The 21,686-nt window shown below is 39.5% G+C and overlaps 2 protein-coding genes and 1 pseudogene across 2 annotated transcripts; 1 reads left to right on the forward strand and 2 right to left on the reverse strand.

Annotated features, from left to right (window-relative positions):
- The first annotated feature begins 189 nt into the window (after positions 1 to 189).
- On the forward strand, positions 190 to 18,310 carry LOC110051553 (AP-5 complex subunit zeta-1-like). The gene is made up of 25 exons (XM_089288637.1): positions 190 to 272; positions 360 to 497; positions 794 to 986; positions 1,911 to 1,957; positions 2,371 to 2,468; positions 3,297 to 3,409; positions 3,969 to 4,032; positions 4,628 to 5,251; positions 5,947 to 5,984; positions 6,279 to 6,444; positions 7,053 to 7,128; positions 7,516 to 7,618; positions 7,917 to 8,000; positions 12,412 to 12,478; positions 12,932 to 13,061; positions 13,544 to 13,630; positions 13,751 to 13,873; positions 14,738 to 14,873; positions 15,581 to 15,658; positions 15,804 to 15,854; positions 16,187 to 16,237; positions 16,716 to 16,787; positions 16,960 to 17,039; positions 17,241 to 17,288; positions 17,583 to 18,310. The coding sequence occupies exons 1-25, from the start codon at positions 226 to 228 to the stop codon at positions 17,650 to 17,652; spliced, it is 2,784 nt and encodes a 927-aa protein (XP_089144763.1). The 5' UTR covers positions 190 to 225; the 3' UTR covers positions 17,653 to 18,310.
- On the reverse strand, positions 8,485 to 10,330 carry LOC149112824 (melanocortin receptor 4-like; annotated as a pseudogene).
- LOC110051569 (sodium/potassium/calcium exchanger 5-like) lies at positions 18,249 to 21,684 on the reverse strand. The gene is made up of 2 exons (XM_020757608.2): positions 20,780 to 21,684; positions 18,249 to 20,328 (listed from the first exon to the last, which is right to left on the reverse strand). The coding sequence occupies exons 1-2, from the start codon at positions 21,022 to 21,024 to the stop codon at positions 19,005 to 19,007; spliced, it is 1,569 nt and encodes a 522-aa protein (XP_020613267.1). The 5' UTR covers positions 21,025 to 21,684; the 3' UTR covers positions 18,249 to 19,004.
- Between the last annotated feature and the right edge of the window lie 2 nt (positions 21,685 to 21,686).

Genomic DNA, 21,686 nt, shown 5'->3' on the forward strand with positions numbered 1-21,686 from the left:
TCGTGTAAACTGTAACGCATACGGTCTACAATGATTAGCTCGCGTATGACAATTGTACTTTTATTTTATGACGTTTGTGGAATTTTTCACGCGCGCTGAGCGGGCACGCGCTTGATGAAGAGCCAGTCCCTGAAGTTCCCGTGAAGTTCCTCAGTTCGGGATTACCCGCGAGAGGGTTGGAAAAGGCCCTGGGGAAGAGGTTGTCCCCAGTCAGCTGTTTTCAAAATGGCGGACCAGTCGAAAGATCCTTCAACTGTAGTGAAACAAGCCAGGTAACGTTATGATCTTACATTAAACTCGGATAATCTACTGCTCTCTCATAACTGAAAGTCTTAATGCGTATTTCTTGCCACTTACAGGCTTTTACAGGATCCGGACTTCAGAGAATTTTGTACCAAAGTTCTCGGAATTTTGCACAGCCGTGAGCGAGGCGCTGAGTGCATTAATGCTTTAAGGCGACTGTTTCTGCTGTTAGCCGCTACTAGACAAAGAAGAAGGTATTTATGCTCACACTCTCTTCTTCTTCAGTGAAAAGGGCTACATTTGCATTTATTAATCCTGGCCAAAAAAAAAGGTCATACTCAATGCACATGTTAAAGGTGTTATCTTTAATTTCCAATTCTCTTTACTACGTTTCGTACTGTCTTTCTATTCCCCTGGAGAGAATATATTTGTGATCTGACAACTTTTTTCAGATCATGAAGTTCTTCATTAAATAAAATGTTACCATCTGGTTATTCATTAACTCATGTCACATTTCCCAATCATCACCCTCTCTTGATATTCTCAACAGGTTGACACAGGAATTAATCGATGAACTGAAAAATGTTACCAGTGAACCTCAGCAAGGTCCTAAAAGATTACGACTTCTTTGCTCTACGATCTTGCGAGAAATAACTCCCACCAGCCAGCTGGTTATCACTAATTTGGAGCCTCCTGTGGAGCAGAAAAACATCCCAGTCATTTTACCTTTGGTTTGGGTCCAGGTAAGCTTAACGGTAATCAATCAGTCAAGCAATCGTTTACTTTAACAAGTTTCGTCAAGGAGCTAAGAACTTGTTCAAAATACGAACATGTATAAAAGAGAACTATAGTAATTACAGCTAATAATATCATTCTATTTTAGCTAATAATGCCATTCTATTTTAAAACAACTTAATAGATATATAAATCATATCAAGCATATCTAGGCTCTTAAATCACCCCTCAAGTGTTATACTGCTGGAGTCCAGGATCGAGTGTGCAAAAAGTGCAAGCCAGCAAGTCATGCAAGCCAACATGTTCCGGTTAGCCTAAATAAGAGTCTGGTTAATTACATTAGCCTAAATAGAACCTGGTTAGACTAAATAACCCTCCTCCCCCTGCCTCCCCACCCAAGAGAAAAACCCTACCTTCGTCTATAGATCCAGTATGGATTACTGGCTCACATGGCTCGCCTGCTTGTTAACCTTGATAAAACTCCTTTTAGCCTAACTAACATTCTGTTTAGTCCAATTAGCACTCTGGTTAGCCTAAATTAGCTTAGTTGACTTGTGGTTAGCCTTTTTAGAGGGTTCAGGATCCTGGCTCACATGCCTTGCATGTCTTGCTGGCTTGTATATTAGTATCACTGTCCTTGAGCAACCAATTAATCTTAAGGGCTTGCATGTATTAAGCATGGAAGATGTGGCATGTATATTGCATAAAAGAAAGTGAAATCTGAGCCAAAATGATCTATACCCATGACATTAAGCCTTGTTCTATCTGTAAATATTACTCTGGCTTTACTATATACCTTGATACTGCCTCAGATTGGATAGAATGGGAAAGCAACCACAGAACACAGGACAATTTTTCTCATATAATTTTACGAAAGCCTTATATACATGTAATCCCTGTATTTGTAATGATCTTTGTGTTTCATTGTTCAGGGTCAGGAACATGGCCTCTGGACAAACCACGTTCCACAGCTTGTACAGTGAGTAACATTATGCTACAAATTGACATGTTTTAGTTTTTGTCATGCTACAATGTGTGGTTCCAGACAATATTCATACTCTCCTACAGTTATACCATTCTAGATACTCCCTAAAAGACTTTTTAGGGTGTGATCTCCCCTACCCACCTCTCTATAAATTCTAGTTTTGCAGGTGCTATACTTTCCTTTAAAAGATTTCAGCTTTTGAATCACCCATCAATCCCCTTGGGGAAGGGTATAGTACCAGCTTGAAGGGGACTGGCTGCTTAATAGAGGTAAAAACAATAGCAAAGACATCATTGGGACTTTGATTACTGGCCGCCTAATAGGGATGGCCATATAATAGATGGCCATTTTGTAGGGGTGGGATTGTAGTTTCATTAAGTTGTAAGAAATTATCTTTTTATTTTCAGGTGGTTAACCAATCCTGGTGTTCCTGTAGAGTTACAGACATTGTCGCTTGGATCTTTACAGTTATTAATACACATAGATGACAACTTGATATCACAAGGTTTCTTTCTTCATATCATTCAGTTTTTTTATTGTATTGCTTTTACACCATTACTAGTGTGTGTCGACATGAAATGTAGACTAATATTTGTTTTTAAAAAAGTTGTGGAAGCAGCTTTCTCTCCTGGACTTGAAACACCGTTGAGCCCCTTGTTACAGACACGTCCACTCAACAGACATTCTCTTATCACACAGGCTATGATTAGTCCTTCTATCACTCAGTCCATCATGTGTGATGCAAAAGGAAACAGCTAGAAAAAATATCTGTGTAAAATCCTGGGGGTAAGATGAGCGTACTTCTCACCTCCCATATTTCACGCAGCCATTTTTTCTTCATGTTTTATATATGGTCACACTCCATGGACTAAGTAAAAGAGGGACCACTTGTAGTCTATTATTACAGACAGTTCACTTGGTCCCAACAAAACCAGATTGATTTCACAACTCTGATATTGCTACCTCCATGGTAATGGTACAACATTCAGCTCAGCCCCTCTGGTATCCAAGTTAAAGAGGTTTGACCGTATTTATGTTCAAATTATTCTGAATATATAATTATGAATAACTTGTGTCTTGAGAAAATAATAATAACTCAAATTGTATTAAATGAGATATTATGTTCAATAGAGTAGGAAATTATGTTATCTTGTTCTTAGACTTACTAAGTACCTGCAGAGAGCTTACAATCATTTTTCAGTGAAATGATTCTTATTTCTCTAATTTTCAATCTGTGGCAATCTTACAATTAATTAACAAATTGGTGATGTGAACATAATGTTCTCTCAGTGACTTAACCTGTGAACATTGTTGTGGATTTGTTTATCTACAGATGATGCAGGTGGAGTTAGTCGGCAAATGGCTAACTGGTTGAAAAATGCCAGCACGGTGTCAGCACCTAATCCTTACCAGAGGCAGATATTCAGAGGAGGAAAGGCTAAGGGGGTTAGAAGTTTGTTTTAATTTAATAATTATTAAAGTGCTACTGTGACCAAAAATCAATTCTACTTTTTCTTTGTATTTCAAAACTGTATAACTGAACCACTAAGTGACCAAAGTTTTAACCCTTCATTTCAAAAAGACACCTGTTTATTTTAACTGAAATTTTCCTAATTAATGGTCCGCCATTACTAACTTTAAAATCTTGAGAAACTTCTTGTGTGAAGGAAACCGCTGTTCATATTAAAAACGTGTGAATAAATCAGCTCTGCAGTCTTAAGATTTGAGATTTTGCTATGGCCTTCCTGGTGCAAACTCCTTCAAGAACAGGCCCCAGGTTCAGCTTGGCGATTATTTAGGCAATGGGACAAATCAGTTATGATTAGGCATAACATGTAACTTACATCCATTCCCTGGATTGATTTCTGACATATAGATGCTATTGTTAATAGATGAAACGTTCATATTAAGCTTGCTTAGAGCTATGATTTTTAAGTATAAAAAAGTTACTACAGTTCATGATTTGAGTTAATTGTAGTTCTTATCTTGCTTCGTTTCTTTGTAGTATCAGCTGGTTACTGAAGTTGATGGAACATCATCAAGATATTTTTTCACAGTGTTGAGTATTGGTAAGCAGAGAATTACTCTGACATAAAATAAAAGAGAAAATCCAGACATACAATGATGAATGCTAGAGAGACTTTACTTTTCTGCATGTACATGTATGTTTATTTCTTGTGGGAGGTGTGATGACTAACAGTTATTTTATTCAACTTGAAGTCATGTTATCTGTGTTTTAGCCTTGCCCGGGGTCACTGTATTGTGTTCTTGGGCAAGGCACTGGTTACTCTGACTCACAATAGCTCTGCTTGCCAGGGAGTACAAAGGGGTAAACTATTAGGGAAAGCTAGCAAATAAACTTCAGTTATTCAGAAGCCCATTGTGCATGGGGGATACCCACAGTACCTTTAGTCTGTTCATGTTGCAGAAGGCTGGATAATGTACAGTGTTTTTGGCCTCTTTGGCCCAATTGCAGATGTTACCCTTGATTGTTGCAACACATAATGTCAGACCAGTTGAGAACAGTACCGCTCAAAACTAAGTTACCACCTCGTCTCATTTCTCTTCAGATGAGAATCATGTTTCGGGATGTGAGGAATGCATATCAAGAGACCAGAGTCCAGTTAATAACTGTTTTGCATTTTTTTTTTTTTTTAATTACAGCACAATACTGTTTCCCAGACCAAGTTTTGAATATCCACAGCTTTTCTATGTTAAGATCATGGCTTCAGCATCTTACATTCACCACTGCAACATCAACCTCTGTTTCTCCGAGAGATCGTCGGTCACCAGTGACTTTAACAACTGTCTCAAATCCTGGCTCTGTTGAGAATCTCAGCCAAGCAACTTATCCATATGGATCTCTATCCCAGAACACCCTTGACCAGAGTCAGTCAAGTATGGATAATGTTTCAATTGGTTCCCAATCTTCTGCTGGCTTTATTATCCCTTTGTTACGTTCCTCACCACAGGGGTCTGAGAACCAGTCTTTGAACCAGTCCCCCATTCTTGGAAGATCTCCAGATGACAGATCTCCTGATGACCGGTCAAGTGGCAGTGACTCTAGACCACAGACTCCTTTAAACTTTCCACTTGATCCCGAGGAGACTGGTGTCAAGGCCCAGGCAAAACCAGCATCACAGCGGGGTAAACATCAGAGATCTGTGTCATCAGTGAGTTTTTCAAAACTGTTTCCTTCCAGTGTACATGGTGCAAAAACTGGTGAACAAGAACTGAAGGAAAGAGCTTGTGAATATTGTCTTCGGCTTCTGGAACAAAGTGAAAGAAGTAAGAAATGTGTCATCAACTTTTTGTAACATATAAATTTATTTGAGTAATAGTAAGATCTTTTTACCAAAATAGCAACCGTTTATGAGCATCCCACAATGTTTCTCAAATCATAAGAAATCAAAATGGCTACCGTATCAGTAAAAAGGTCTATAATAAAGAGAAAAATGTACATAGAATTGAACTGATAGAAGTCAATTTTTCTATGATTGCAAGTGGCATAACACAGTACAGACTGCTGGTCTATCGATCCTACTGTTATGATTCTGAAACTCTGATTAACTTGGCACAATTTGGTGATACTTATGAAATAATTAAATACTTCTGAAGTAGCACAGTGACAGAAGACCTGCAGATTCTATTCATGTGACTGTTATTTTGATACAAATTTTCATTCCAAATACATACATACATACACACACACACACACACACACACACACACACACACACACACACACACACACACACACACACACACACATACATACATACATACATACATACATACATACATACATACATACATACATACATACATACATACATTTCCGAGATGTAACACATGTAATACATGTGGGCTTTTTTGTGACTTAATTAATACCAATTTCACATCAATTATTTTTAATCAACTTATAGCAGTAGTTAATGAATTATTTGTCATTTAATTTCAAATTTGTTGCAATTTTTTGGCAGAACCAAGCAAGCATCAGGATGTCGTGTTAATTGAAGCAGTAAGTTTGTTAAGATACTTATTACTGAATGAACATTTTTAAATGTATGCATAGAAACTGATTATGACATCACTAACTTGGGAGGTTTTTTCTTCAGCATAACAAAACATTATTGAATTATTATATTTAAACAAAGAATTCTCGATTCAAAGAAACCTATTGTTTTTGTTTTTTATGGTTTCATTCTACAAACTCAGCATACTAACCTTATGTTTTGCAAAGGATGTGTGCAAAATTTAATAAATTTACAGTGAAACGTTATCATCCAGACATCCTTTTATTTTCCCTGGATAGTGTCTTGTTGAGGCCATCTACAACTTGGACATCCTGTGTGCAACAGACAAGTCCTTAATTCCCAAACTTATTGAGATAATAAGAAGACTTTATACTCGAGTCAAGTCTGACATCAACAGGTGGAAAAGGGTTTTGATTCCTGTAGTGCAGTTTCTGCTTAACCATGGTGAGTACTGCGGTATGCAGTTTCTCCTATCTTGTGATAATTTAGCAGACCTGATTTGATAGCTTGGAGAGCAATTTGAGATGTGAAATGCAGTTTTCAGTAAAAGTTTTCAAGTAATAAACTAGTCTTGTGAGTCACACATTTCTAAACATAGAGAAAATAGATGAGAAAGCAGCATGGAGCAGAGTATTTTTGACAAGACATGAGGTGGTTGGAAATGTGATGTCCACTCTGTTGAGTGTTTAATAGATCTTTTCAATTGAAACTTAAATTAAGGAAAAAAACTGAGAAATAAAACCGTAATTAATAAATAATTGTTTTAATAATTTTACCATCACTGTGCAATATTCCTGTTGTAACTTAATGAATTATTAATCTTTAGATTTTTTCAGTAACATACAAAGTAACTTTGTAGCCTTCCATCAGCTCTCAGTTATAAAAACAGTAAGATTATCACTAGAGGTGATCTGTTCAGGCTCGCTTACCAGCTGCTGTTCACAAAAAGAGCCCACACTCCTCTCCTTGGATCTTCTTGGAGAAGAATGTCGGCCAGGCTTGGGAGAGCGGTGGAAACCGAGCCTATGCTGTATGATCTGTTGTGATTGTAGGTGAAACTGTAGTTCTTGATCCTGAACCTGCCTGCCAGTATCTGCTGGGTCCTGTTCTGAGTTCTTATTATGCCAAGTATGTTTTTTTGTTTTATTCTGAATAATATTGTGCTACTTTTGGGCATATTTTATCAGCAAAGTAGGGTTATCTGGGCCACTGACCTGCAACAAGTTCCACAACTTAAGTTAAATTGTTTTCTAGACTTTTGGAAAGTGAAGTGGCCGCCACCTTGTTACTATTTGATTCCAAATTTGTTTCCGTGAATCAAAAGTAAAATATTTTTTCAGGCATTCGTCAGCGAGAAAGGGTAATGCATGATGGCTGAAGTTATTGTGGCAGTGTTGCAGGCTGTAGTGACATACATGTACTATTGAACATTCATAGCTTGATAAATTATCACTATACAAGAAGATAACGTTTTTTTATTCTTTTTTTTTTTTTTTTTTTTTTTTCATCTTACAGCTCTTCCCTCGCATTTGATATTATTTTCTTTTGCCTGGAAAACCTGAGAAAACTCAGCGCATCAAGCACCATCCTTTTGAAGTATTTCCCAAATCTATTTAAGGTGAGTATAGCTGGACACGTAACTCAGTTCCACATAACATGCTAACACATATAATCAAGAACAAACGTCTTGGGACAAATTCGGCCTTTTGGCGCTTTGGTACACACGCCAGGCGCGAATACAACTTCACCTGCCTAACCTCTCCTCTTTAAAACACAGATAATTCGTTACATTACGCAAGTGTCCCAAGGACTTTTGTCCACAATTGTCTGATCTCAAGCCAGGTTTGTTTTTAGTGTGAGGCTGTTTCCAGAACGTGTAAAATGATTTTTTTGTGTGTGTTTGTACACCAATACAGATCTTGGCGTGGCATCCACGCACATATATCAAGGAATTCATGGAGATGCTGCCAGCCATGCTAAATGAGGACAATGTCATTGAGGTATAGTCATTCCACTTCTTGGTATGTTGACGATTTTGTTTCTGATTCACAAGAATGACACTTTATTCCTTTTCTGTTTCTTTTTAATTTTCAAACAATAGCTGCTTAGTGACCATGTTTGATGATGTAGATTAATAGGTACATGAGAATCTGGGGGGGGGGGGGGAGGGAGGGTGCAAGTGACTGGGTGTATGAGAGGGTACTTTTGTAATCAAAGAGGCCAGTCTGATGTTCAACGCGCAACATTAATTCCAATCACAAAACGGATCCAAGAAACAAAGCGATGCGAAGCGGTTGTTTCAAAACAACACAAATAAAATAATTACAAGTTACAATCGATTACATACAAAGGAAATAGAAATAACAGGGTATAGGTAAGACACTTACAAACGTTGTTTGACTCCTGAACCACAAGGTGATTTCAAAAACGTTAAAGATGGTTAACTGTATAGAACGATACAATACTTATGCAGGATGCAAATGGTCAGGGTAGCGGATATACTTCTACAAAAATACAAAGACAATGCAAAATTATGCTGAAAATCTTGACTAACACAGTGCCAGTTGCATGCATGTGAAATACAGTGTAAACGAAAAGAGTGGGATGACAAGGCAAAAGAATGCATGTACCAACGGAAAACATAACAGAGTGCGGCAACAAAACTTACAACTGCTTTTTGCCTTGCGTGGCATTGGTGGGTTATTTCGGAAACGAGTTAAAACGCTTTGCACGCCTTGCTTGCTTGTGTTTTATCTCTATTAACTAAAATAACAAAATTCATCAACAATGAGCCTTATGTTAGCATTAATGTTAGCATTAATTAACTGCTTATAAATAATTTAGGCGCAATATTTCAGCGTGAATTTATAATTTCACCTGTGAAACGGCAAAATTGCCAAGGCTTGTGTGATTTTGTACCATGTGACCGGATCGTGCAAAGGGCTTATTCCCAGAGCCTTTTAATTATAGGACGGTGTCTTGTCTATTGTCATCCTGTTGTTATAATTATTGGACAAATCAAACCATTCGATTTTTTCTCAAATTTTGTTATCGTTGTGATTAATTACAAAGAGGACTTCGTGACGCCTTAACATTGTAACGTATTAGTTTGCAGATATGGCCATCACAAAATCCGCCACTCGATTGAAAGATATGTTTCCAACTTTTGCCATCTTCCACTATAGCTGTCATATTTTGTTTTCCTTTCCTATTCAAGAACTAACTCCATGAACAGCAAAATTGTCCGATTGTGTCCTTCTCTGCTTGTCTAACCTCGATGATCCTCCAGCAATAAAGAATCGGGTTTAATGCTGAGTTTAAATACACTAATGTGGCTGTAAATTGTCTCGCTTGGAATAAGTATTTTGTCCATTCATTAGAAGTCCACAAAGCTGTAACTATACCGTGCGGTAGACAGCAAAACACCATTGTCAACTGCAGCCAGAGAGCACTACAAACTGCCTTTCTGTATCGCGCTATGTTTGGGTTTCTTCTCGATGAACAAGGTCGTGTACTTGAGTTTGATGAAGTCGGAGAGTCACAAAAATCTTTGCATAGGAGAGGACTGAGGCTGATACACAAAACGAAATAATTATACAACCACACCATAAAGTTACAAGATGATTCCGAAAATACATCGCTGTAGCGAGAGTAGAAACGCTCCAAAAGGAAAGTACAATCACATAAGTTCGCTTCAAAGTTACAACTTGTCTGTATCTTAGCTTCAGCAACAGCGCGAGAAGTCTGTCCACGCTTATTGCAGTCAGTGTGAACAAGGATACTGAACACAAAAGGTAACCTGTTATTAGACATAGGGCAAATGCGTAGCGACAAATCCTCCAGCTTTCATTCACGTAAGTTGTTAAATAGATAGTGTAGAGAGGCTGTGAAATAAGGCCAACACAAAGGTCAGATAAAGCTAGGCTACGGAGCAGAAGTTTGGATGGTGGATGAAGGGACGACTCTTTGTGAAGAGCAACGAGGACGAGAATATTTCCAAGAATTGAAGTAATCGTCAGAAAAACGTTCACCACAGAAAGACCTATTAACTGGTAAGATACTCCAAAATTTGTCGAACATGCCAGCTCTCGGAACACTTTCCACCTTCCATCTTCCGTTAAGTTGGACATCACCATTTTGTTTTTCTCCAGTTAGCAAACAGATTCTTTTTTACCACAATTGTATCACTCACTATAAATCAAAAGCTTTGTGCTTTGAATTAAAAATCACTGCTCGTAAAAAGAGAAACAATTTTTTTGGCTGGATAAAGTGGCATCTGTTTTAGCTCGCTCAATTCATCCCCCGTTTCGAAGACATCTAAGATCAGTTATTTACACATGCACAATAGGTTAAAAGCAGCATAGCAGATGCGTCCGTGTCAAAGGAGAGTTGAAAGATTTGCCACTGTAATTAAAATTTAATTTAAATTTGGATTAATGGAAAAAGGTAAAATTGTCCTCCAGGATATAAGATTAAATAATAATTATATTACCTTTAAAACTATTTGCATTTGGTTCCGCCCGCTGTCATTTCTTAATTCATTATGTGACTGAGAACATTACTTTATTGTGATTATCTGAGAACAGGCCAATGTTAAACGTTAATTCTTATTAACTTTGCACTGCAGTGCAAATTAACGCGCGCGCGTTCGCATTTTTCTCATGCAGTCGTGTAATAAATCAGTAATTGTGTGAAAGCTCGAGCAATAATGTGGGTAATCGTATGAATGCGAGTGCTGTTAAGGATTTACACTACTCGGGATAGTTGAAAATTCTTTCAACTTACACTCGCCCAAAGGCTCGTGTAATTTTGAGAGAATTTTCAAACATCACTCGTAGTGTAAATTCTTACTGATTGCAATCGCATTCATACGATTACCCAGACAAGCTGAGCAACTGTCAATTAAATTAATTCGAGCAAAAATATTACGACAAATCCTTGTTTTCAAGTGCGTTAATTTTCATAGGATGGGTCAAAGAGAGCTTTTTTTTTCAAAGAGAGCTGCAGACTACTTATAAGATAAATTCACATTAGTGAAGACAGTCTCGTGGTTTTCAAAAATTTCTATTTTTGCAAATATTATTGTGTTGGAAGACGTCAAGCTTATTGCAACCGGTGAAGAAATGGATTTGCGCAGCTTTTTCATTAAGCTAACGTGTAAAAAATTTGAGCACTAAGTTTGCTCTGTACAAATAACAATTCTAATAACGGAGGCTTTGGACAAGCAATTAAGAATAAAAATTAGCGACAATAATTTTGAATGACGTTTTGATGACTCGTTCATTATTTTCAAATTCGTACAACTAAAAGTCAGACTCTTAAGAGTTCTTTATATTCTGAGAATGTGACAGTCTCGTTGCATGTGATTACAAACTCTACGATGTGGAATGTCGAGAGTGCTGTTAAACCGCGCTAATTCGAACTCTGTTATTTCGAATTCCCTGTTATTTCAAACTCAAAACCACTTCCCCTGGATTCGCCCTTCAGTCATTTACTATCGGCTATTTCGAAGTCACGCAATTTCGGACCATGTTTTTGTTTCCCCTGAGAGTTCGAAATAGCGGGATTCAACTGTAAATAGTTTTGCTTTGATTGAGTTATAGTGAGTGTTCAGTTTAGGTTTCTTTTTTTTTGGGGGGGGGGGGGGGGTAAAGAGCTTTTCGTAAATCACGCATTCAGATTTCCCACGACATTTCCTACGAATGGTAAATTGTCCCTGAAGATAACAATTATTTGCTTTCGTGTAAACGCCAAGGAAAGGTGAAGTTTGTATAGTTTTCCTTAATTTTCTTAAGACAGTGTAAAACCCAAATTTTCTGGGACATGACCTTTAGGTTGCGCAAGAGTTAGTTTGGTGGGCAAAAACTTGAGCAATATTTTTTTTAACATAGAAAACACTTGTTCGTCTTTTTTTTCCACGATTTTTTTCCAGCAGTTTTTCCTGTGCAGGAATTCTTTTATTGGAAACTTCCCAACCCCCAACCCCTCTCTCAAAAAAGTAATGGTCCTTTTCTAAAGGTTTCTGAAGCGTTGCTTGGCTTTTCAAGGGTTTCTTAACCGTCTGGGAACATAACGTGGATAACACAGAATAATAATTAGCACACCATCACGAATTTTGGATCGAAATCAAATGGCCCGGTAACTCTCCGGCAATGCTGTTAAAAATTCCTGAATACCTTCAGAGATACTCCTGTTTTGTCGTTTAACACATGCAGCACGCCTGAAATTTTAGTACCGTTCTCTGACACGTTTTGTTTGTTCGGTCTGACTAATTTTGGGAAAACCCGTTCCATTTAAGGGACTCTGATCTGAGTAATCTGGCGACTGGTAGGCACCTCAGTGAATACAGTGTTCTGCCAGTGTGGTACAGAAACATCTTGCGATCAACATGTTGTGTTTTTCTTTACTCAGATGTTTCACTCACTGTTGGATCTACCTTGCTTAGCTGCGGCTTTGTGTACATCTTGGGCCACTAAAGGTATAGTCTGCTGTCAATTTAATACACACAGTCACTCTAGTTAAGTAACGATTGACAAATTTGAGTAATATTTTTGAAAATAAAATAGACTAGTTTACCAATAAGTCGACGTCACTAATAAGCGTTAAAAGAGATTTCAGTGCTTGCCACATGTTGTAACCGGTTTTCTTTATGTTAACAACTTACACGGTCTTCACGGTGCAACTCGCCGATAGCCATCTGGAGAGGGGCATTGTGAGAGCTAAGTATCTTGCACAAGAGAACACAACACGTAGTGATCCCTGTCAGCGCTTGAACCTGGCAGGACAGCTGGATCCGGAGGCCAGCGCAGTAACCATATTCCATAACGGAGTATGGAGAAAGCAACTTAAGTTTAGAGGACCTTAGAGCCATGAGTTTGAGATTAATTATTCAGATTATTCCTATTTTTCTCCGTGTGTTTTCTTACGGCAGCAAGGGCCGGCAGTAGTGACAAGATGGTTTTCGTTCAGTCATCTGTTGATTATTTTCTGGACCCAGAATACAAGCCTCTCTTTAGCTACATTATGAGATTACAAGCTGGACAGGGAGACACCATAGACAAGTACGTTTTATCAATTATTAAATGTCATAAGAGTGTTTTCCAATTGAGTGTTTAAACTAATCCAGAGCTGCTTTGGTTTGCGTTGCTATTATTACTCTTCTCTTTGCGTTTGAGGAAACTTGCGCCAAATACTCAACCAATCAGATGCAATGTCAAAACCAGTAGTGACTTGCGCCAAGATCGTTTTGCCGCGCTTTGCGCCTGTCTCCTGCAAGATGAGTTTTGAATCCATGTGCTCTTGTGGTTGTCTATGGTAAGCAACGTGACGTGAGAAGTTTCATCCTGCACATGAGAGTTAGTGCTATCTTTGAATGATACCAGTAACTGGGCACCATTTAGTGCCTCACACACCAAAAAGAAACGACATTCAAACTTAGCCGCTTGGCTGTGAAGCGAAAGAAAGAAACCAGTCATCGCTCCATCTAGTACTAAAGAACTTTAAGGTCTTTAAGCTTACCTTCCAATTTTCCTTTGCGTTGCAGACTCAAAACACTTCATTCTTTGTTAGAGGACAGACTCGATCAACCTCGCGTTGTTGTATCTGCACAAATAGCTCCAGTTCTATTGAAGTAAGAAATGGTGAATAAGCTTAAAAATAAAATTTCCTTCTTTCTTTCGTGAGTCTAAAGGTCTCTCGGCTCGCAGCCCTCTTTGTAAAGTAACGTATATGTTTTGTTACTCGTCCTTAGCGCGATGTTTTCCACCATCCTGGAAGAAGCAGATGAGGAAACAGCCAGTCGCATGGTGCCTGTTATACTTGAAAGAGTCGGTCTCCTGTATCCTGTGCAAGACTACCGTAAAGAGATTCACGAGTATGGCATTCTTATTTCTACACAGAGAGAAACTTACCTTGTATAAATTTTGCGCATGGAAGGGGTAGGAGCACCAATGTGCCTGGCGGATGCAGCGTGGCTGAGTGGTTTGGGTGGCTGAGCTGGTTAGGGTGGCCGAGTGGTTGGGGTGGCTGAGCTGGTTAGGGTGGCCGAGTGGTTAGGGTGGCCGAGTGGTTAGGGTGGCCGAGTGGTTAGGGTGGCCGAGTGGTTAGGGTGGCCGAGTGGTTAGGGTGGCCGAGTGGTTAGGGTGGCCGAGTGGTTAGGGTGGCCGAGTGGTTAGGGTGGCCGAGTGGTTAGGGTGGCCGAGTGGTTAGGGTGGCCGAGTGGTTAGGGTGGCCGAGTGGTTAGGGTGGCCGAGTGGTTAGGGTGGCCGAGTGGTTAGGGTGGCCGAGTGGTTAGGGTGGCCGAGTGGTTAGGGTGGCCGAGTGGTTAGGGTGGCCGAGTGGTTAGGGTGGCCGAGTGGTTAGGGTGGCCGAGTGGTTAGGGTGGCCGAGTGGTTAGGGTGGCCGAGTGGTTAGGGTGGCTGAGTGGTTTGGGTGCCGGACTTGAAATCCGGAGGTCGCGGGTTCAAGTTCCGCTCTGACCACTAAGCTGGAGTTGTTTCTCGGTAGACCCTAGTTCAACTGGGATTTTTAAGCCTATTATGTTTAGTTGATATATTTGTTTCTTTCAGTTCAAGTAGCATGCGTGAGAACTAGCTAAGTGTAGCTAAGCGCATTGACCACGATAAACAACAACATTTGAACATTTCTTTGAACATTTTGACTTGTTTACAAAGCGTGATCTTGATAAACAGTTTTGTAAAGTTCTGAGTCACTCACATCGGTAATGTTATATTTCTAGGTTGCTGTCAGAACGGCTTGTACAGTTGTGTCAGAAATATCCAAACCTGATAGTCAGGTATCAACAGGATATCATGGAGTTTGTTAGCGGACTGAAAAATCTTGGACCAGCCAAAGAGAATTTCTTCGTTCACTTGGTTAGTTATGTAAACAACAATTGCGTATTTGGGTTTTTAATACACTTTCGTCTCGGAAAACAAAGGAGCGTTATTTTTTTCACGAGAAACGAAGTTGATCCTTGATTCTTGAAAAAACTGTAGCTTTTTTGGAACCATTTCTGTGCACATGCTTTGTACTTTCAGTTCCTTTGCTAGCGCAGTTCACCATTATTAAGGCAGTGTTCACACTATGCCGAAGAACTTTGAAAACGCAGCTATATTTCTACGGTTAGGTCCTCCGTCCACACTAACCTGTCACGAAAATGGAGCTTTTCGAAAACGCTCTTCTAACCGGAGGAATTTGAAAACGCCGGCTTTACGTTTTCGTGTAGCAAGAAAACATCTTGAAAACGGAGTTTTTTGTAAACGATGGTGTAACGATAACCACGTGATTTCCCTGACCGAGTTTTCCTCAAACACAAATCCAAAATGACCGGTGATTGCTGCGTTTTTAAATTCGTACGGGGTAGTAAACCTGCCCGTAACCTGTATTGTCCAAGCAATATCGTAGTTGGTTTTGGTTTTGTCAGACTGGGTAGAACCGCAAGTAAAAGTAAAAGCTTTATTAAGTGTCATGTGAAACAAACGTAGAACATAATGAATGAAATCTGTCATTTCAATTGTCGATGTCAGAGAAGTTTGAAAACTGAACCTGAAACTGGGATATGCCAATTGTTCCTCTTTAGGTGTGGGTGATTGGCGAGTTTGCCTCTTCTTCACATGACAGTGGATGTACCGTTCAAAACATTGTGCAATATTTCGAGGTACATATACGTCTAAGTGGATTTTGGAGTTGTATTTCCTTTTTCCTCTGTCCTTATCCTTTGGTGTGTAGCCGTGGAAGTTTGTATTCGTCAAAGCAAATAGTAATATTGCTTCAGTTTAATCCAAACTGTGTTTTATTTCTAGGCGTTTGAAGCTTTAACATATGAAGTTGTGATGCAGAATGCACCAGGAAAGGTAGAAATCGTTCCATTGCTAAAGGCCGGCCAGAATAAGAACAAATTCCATTCAACATGGTGTCGAATAAGAATGTGATCGTTTAGCCGCTCCTTGTTCAAGTATTTTTACTCAAAATTATGCGGAAATGACAATAGTTAAACGATCAGCCGGTTCATTCACTGATTAAAGTACAACATCGACAAGAAAAGTATAGAAATGGAGAAAAAGGACACGTGTACAACCAACATAATAGTGCATAAAAATGTCTGGTCGCTTTGCCAGAGTTTAAGCTGCTTTTTCACAACTCTGTTTCACAGAAAGTCATATTTAATATACATTTTCTCCTTCAGGTTTCTTTCAGTGGTAGACTTGTCTCAGTTCTGATGACAACCTTGGCCAAGGTACACGTTGAGCCAGGATACTAATTCTCCTGTTTCACTCCTGTTCATTGTTTTTATGTTACTTTTAAAGGGAATCTTGGTTGAAAAGCAACCGCCCATTGACATCATAATTTCCCATCAAGCTTTGCAAAAATAAAATGGCGGCGCGCGGGAAATTTGGAATCCTAAAATATCTGAAAGGAAACGCCCAGCATTCAAAACAGGCAAATAATTATTTACTGAATCTCTGAAACAATTGAACACAATCACCAGCTTGTGATTTGGAATAAAACTGTTTCTTAGCCAAGATTTCCTAGAATCTGGTGGTACATCAGGACAATATCCTCTTTAACGGTGATTTCTACCTTTGCGAAGGCTCACTCGGATGTCTAACCGATTTTCAATTTTTCGATTTCCGATTCAAACCGTAACATTTCATGTACACATGTACTTGTTTCCGAGACATAACGAGATTTGGTTGTTATTTTTATCCGCTTAGCTTGCATCCAGATGTCAAGATGTAATACAGAGAGCTATTTTATGCTTGAGCAAAGTGGTCCGGCAGAAACCAGTGAGTTTTTGTTAGTTTTGATGAGAAGGATTTGTTAAAAGGAAGGACCATTTTCCGCCTGTATTATATGGTCCTTTTTTCAGCCTGGATATGTGCAACGCAAAGTAACTGTTTGAAGCAATTGGGCTGATTATTTACCGAACTAAATCTTTCATCTTTTTTTTATTTGTAGGAGCTTCTTTCAGATTCAGAGTGTTACCCAGATCTTCTGATGCGAGCCCAGGAGCTTATCAACCTTCTTAAACTACCCAAGTATGTACTCTACTCTGTTCAAACTCTCATAACACAGAATTTCTCTCAGCAATGGTTTTGCTAGTGTCCTTTGAAGGTGTTGTCAGCGTAGTCACGCAATGCTGCTGTTGCGTGAGTTTGGTGAAGCATTGTGTGACTGCCCTAGTAATTGTAATACCGTTTAATGTGGATTTGTAACCTGGTAGTATTTATTCTGTTTAGCGTTGCACCTGTGATATTGAGCCCAGATTCAGAAGTTTACAGCGGAAGGTAAGTGAACGAACCATTTCTTTTCATTTTCTCGAAGATTCTAGGTAGAGAGGTGTACTGGGTACGAATCAGTATCGCAATCACGAACTTTGAGCCTGCAATTTATGTCAAAGGAGTCGGGTACTTCTCGGGAACTTAGCGACTATATACCGAAAGAACAGTCGTTTCGCGACTATACACGTCTGAAACTTAAACTCCTTCAGACAAAAAATCCGAGGCTTGTTCCATTGTTTTTACCAGAGCGTTGTTTGTAATGCAATAAGTTGTTCTTGATATTTTTGACCTTTTTTTCAGGTGGCACAGAGACCGAAATTCGTCGTTACCTCTTCTCCTTCGCACTTGTGATACAATTCTTGCTTCGTGAGTTCAGCAGGATAGCGTGATTTCAACCGGCTTGTGGAACTGTAACCTGCTTTTTATTGATCCCTGTACAACACAATCAAATCTTCATAATATGAAGTTCGCGACCGCCGGAACAAGTCGCAAGGAAACTCAAGAGCATTGCATTCGCTTCTCAGTGGCTAAATAACGCAGGTATACGAGAACTTTTCATCCATGCCCAAAGTTCCCGCAGCTAGTAACAGGCTAACCGAGGCACTTATCTCAGTCATTTTTCCTTTTTTTGTTGTGTATAGTCATCCTTAACACCCTAAATACCTGGGAAGAGAATTTAATCATGAACATTGCCTCAATCATAATTTTTTTCTGGTTACGGCTCTGAAGTTAGTAAGCAAGGACAGTCGTGAAATTTTAGGTAATTTGAAAGGACCTCATCAAAGGTGGAACCTTGAAAAGTTCTTTAATGAACTGAGGTGAACTTGGTTACTTTATTATCAGAGAAAAAATTTCCTTGCCCAGTTTTCGAACACGAAGAACAAGCCAAGTAAGTTAACTAAGAGAGAGAGAGAGACAAAAATTATAATTTAAACATTATGGTGATAATAATGCAGTAGGACTATGTACAGAATATATACTTTTTATTGAATTGTAAAAGCGTCTTAATAAATAATTTATAAATCAAACTTCTGAGTTTTTCTTCTATTCGATAGAAGGCATTCTACTACTCGCTCAAGGAAGCATGTTTACACAGAGGCTAGCCTTCGCTTGTTCTTTCTCAAACTTACATCTATCGTTAAAAAAAACGTGGAAAATTATACCTCGCTAACTTACTGGTTACTGGCCTAAGCGAGTCTATAGAATAGCGCACAATTATAGTGGCAACAGGTGCAAGTGGGTCTCAAGGGCAAGAACTTCGATTTGCCCGAGGAACTTGCCCTTTCACTGGACAAGGTAGCATTTACAATTTTGCTCTGCCATGCTAACTCTCTCGAGCCACTCTCATCGAGATATATCGGAGGAGCCATGGAATGTTACAACTTTGAGACATGGTTAAAACGCCAAACAGTTTATGCGTCGAACCTAATACATTTGATACGGCTCATGAAAGATTCCACGTTTCAATGTCTGGTTTTATTTTTGGTTAAGAAGTTTGTCTGTGAAGGGGCTTACAAACGTACTTTATGGCGCGCGGTCAAGCTCTTAATTTCTTATAATTATTATCAAATACGAATCTTGTTATAGAGCAGCTAAAGATTCCGACTGCTTAGATATCTTACCGAATCAAATACACAGAGAACTGCCTCGGCGACAACACGAGATACTGTAACCATATGATACGTGGTCTTTCCGAGCGCCAGCTCCGGTAACCTCGATAGGTCACGTGACTTTCTTCAAAGGAGCATTCTTATGGTGTCCCAGTCCTTTATGTGGCACGTGACCAGGGTGATGTGGGCTTAACTTGGGCCCATCCCCCTGACCGCCGGGTCCTCCAGGCAGAGCCTCTAGAATAACAGCAGCTGATAAGAAAACAACGTAAGTAATCAAAAGTATGCACCCTGTACGTTTATCTAACCGCCAACCGCTTCGATGAATTACAAACAATGTCGCAAAAACTGTGCCGAAAAGACAAAGAGACGTGTAAACCACGTGACCGCTGTGAATTAAAACGACGCTGTTTGGATGAACGACTGTCGTGGCTAAAAACCATGGAAGCCCCAGGCAAAGAATGTCGAAAATATTACTTCCTACACAGTTAGCTAGCGCCATGTCCCCCATGCCGTGTTTAGCGACTATGAGACTCGCCATTGCATCCGGGACACTAGAGCCTGCTGCCAGTAATGTCAATCCCATGATGCATTCTGGGATGTCAAACGTCTCGCCTATAATTGACACGGTCCATACAAGTACGTATGATATGATGGCCATCCATAGAATTGATACTACAAATGTAACTGGGTACCAGTTCTCCCAGCCCTTTTTTCGACAGTCGGGCATGGTGATGAAGAAAAGAGACTGGATCGGCAACATGACAACCCAGATAACTAATTTAAAAGAAGTTTTGGGAATTTCGAATGGCGATTTCGGTGAAAAACCGTGAATATGAGAGCATGAATTATCTGAGTCACTTTTATCTTTTTCTTCGTTTGTACTGTTGGTGATTTCTTTATCTGTCTCATCAACATTTTCTCCTTTATCACTAGTTTCTTCTCCCCCGGATTTTGCGGTGCTGTCTTCATTAGTAGCTTCCTCCTTTGCGATTTCCCGGGGGTCTTCCATTGGGACCATTTCAAATCCTTTGCGAAAGTCGCAAAACCTTGAGCACAGTCTCTCGAACAATCCTTCCAGTCTTTTATTATAGCACATGATGATTATATAACCGCAGTACAAGAACGGAAACACTACTGCTTCATACCAGTGAACCATATTGTCTTCGATGGCAATCAGTAAAGCAATTAGATGAACGGTGTACGCGATAGAATCTCTCAGTAGCGGCCACATGTGTAAGGTTATCGCCATACCAGAGCACAGCCCACAAATCGCCGATATGAAAAGAATATTGAACATTGTTGAGCCAATTATAGTGCCCAGGCCTATATCACCTTCGCCCATGAACACGGACGCGATTGCAATGAACAGGGTGGGCATGGAACTACCAGCAGCCATGAATGTCGCGCCCGCGACATCTGTTGGAATGCGGAGCCTGTGGAAAACAGTCACATATTGAACTTGTATTAGCCTAATTTTTTTCACGTTTGTTCGTGGTTCATATCCACTTACTTCGGGTCTTTACCTGAAATCACCCACTTGTGTCTTTCGAACGATTAACCCCTCTTCCAGTGTTGGAAAACGCAATAAACCCGAACTCTTTCTTCAGTACATTTTAGTTTCTTCACAATACTGATGCTGGCTGTCACATTTTGCGCCCAATTTTGGCGCGCAGTATACTTCATATGAGAGAGAAACGACGCGAAAACTAGTCTCTTCTAACTGGCGCAGACGAACACACACTAGCACGTTCCCTCGAACCAATTGGCGCAAAATTAAAGTGCTTAGGTTCTCTGGTTACTCACTCGTCGAAGACGACTGTAAAAGCCATTCTAGCTCGAGACATTATACTTCTAATTGTGAACATCTATTTTATCATTACTTACCGTCTGCAGAGTTTTTCAAGTGAAGCACAAAAATAGTGATCGCACAATACCGCTAACGCCCCGAAGCAATACAAACAAACCAAAGTGTGTATGACAATGGCGCCTTTCCTCCTCTGCTGCAGGGAAAATAGTGTCTCATATTGCAGTACATTGATGATAGTATGGCTGCTGCAGTTGAAGAAGTGTCGCTTCACATGCCGGATGTGATGAAGCACGCTGAGTTTCCTTGGAAACTTTTCTGTCATTGTTAGGTTACCTTCTCGTCCGGTTACCAGAAATTAGAACACCTGTGTCAAAGATAAATTCAAGAAAAGTTATCATTTGAAAAAAGATTGTCTACTTTTTTGTTGCAGTTGTTGTAAACCTGAGTTTGTTTCAGTATCTATGTTTTTGTTTGTTTTGTTTTGTTTTGTTTTACTTTTTTTTTGGAGGGGGGCAGAGGGATAATGCATCTTTGTGCTGCTTGATTGCAGCAATTTAAACAAGTTGTAAATTTGTGGATTACTTCGTTCACAAAGAGCCAGGCAAACGCAAAGCAGATACATAATTTACTTGCAAAGTTATGTCCTTTCTGACTAATGAGTTGAAGTTCTCATAAGTTGTAAATAGTAATAACGCAGTGCCAAATTAAAAACGATGTTTATAGCAAAGTTTGGTCAGTCTTAAAAAAAAAGGCTTTTTAAATTTAATTTGATCGAATACCCGTTTAACCGCGCTTAGCATGGGTGGTGTGCTTGAACTTCCAGTTCTGCGTTGTTGTGATTGGCCAGATTTGATTGCCCTTGCAATTGAGCGGGTTTTGGCGCAACCAATCACAATTGCTGAAGATACGTCACGTGACCAAATTCAACTCCGCTTTAAAGGCCGTTCGCCATGAAGGACGTTTTGAGATAAAATGCCCGGCTTC

Source organism: Orbicella faveolata, unplaced genomic scaffold (genome assembly GCF_042242905.1).
Source record: "Orbicella faveolata isolate gen_17 unplaced genomic scaffold, um_ofav_v1 contig_2, whole genome shotgun sequence".
NCBI lineage: Eukaryota > Metazoa > Cnidaria > Anthozoa > Scleractinia > Merulinidae > Orbicella > Orbicella faveolata.

What these genes read in the sequence shown, in the direction of transcription:
- LOC110051553 (XM_089288637.1), top strand. Translation starts at nt 226, where the DNA reads ATGGCGGACCAGTCGAAAGATCCTTCAACTGTAGTGAAACAAGCCAG. An exon ending in TACCTTTGGTTTGGGTCCAG is followed by an intron (nt 987 to 1,910) that starts GTAAGCTTAACG and finishes TTCATTGTTCAG; the next exon opens with GGTCAGGAACATGGCCTCTG. An exon ending in ATGTCGTGTTAATTGAAGCA is followed by an intron (nt 5,985 to 6,278) that starts GTAAGTTTGTTA and finishes TTCCCTGGATAG; the next exon opens with TGTCTTGTTGAGGCCATCTA.
- LOC110051569 (XM_020757608.2), bottom strand. Translation starts at nt 21,024, where the DNA reads ATGACAGAAAAGTTTCCAAGGAAACTCAGCGTGCTTCATCACATCCGG. An exon ending in CTTGAAAAACTCTGCAGACG is followed by an intron (nt 20,329 to 20,779) that starts GTAAGTAATGAT and finishes TGTTTTCCACAG; the next exon opens with GCTCCGCATTCCAACAGATG.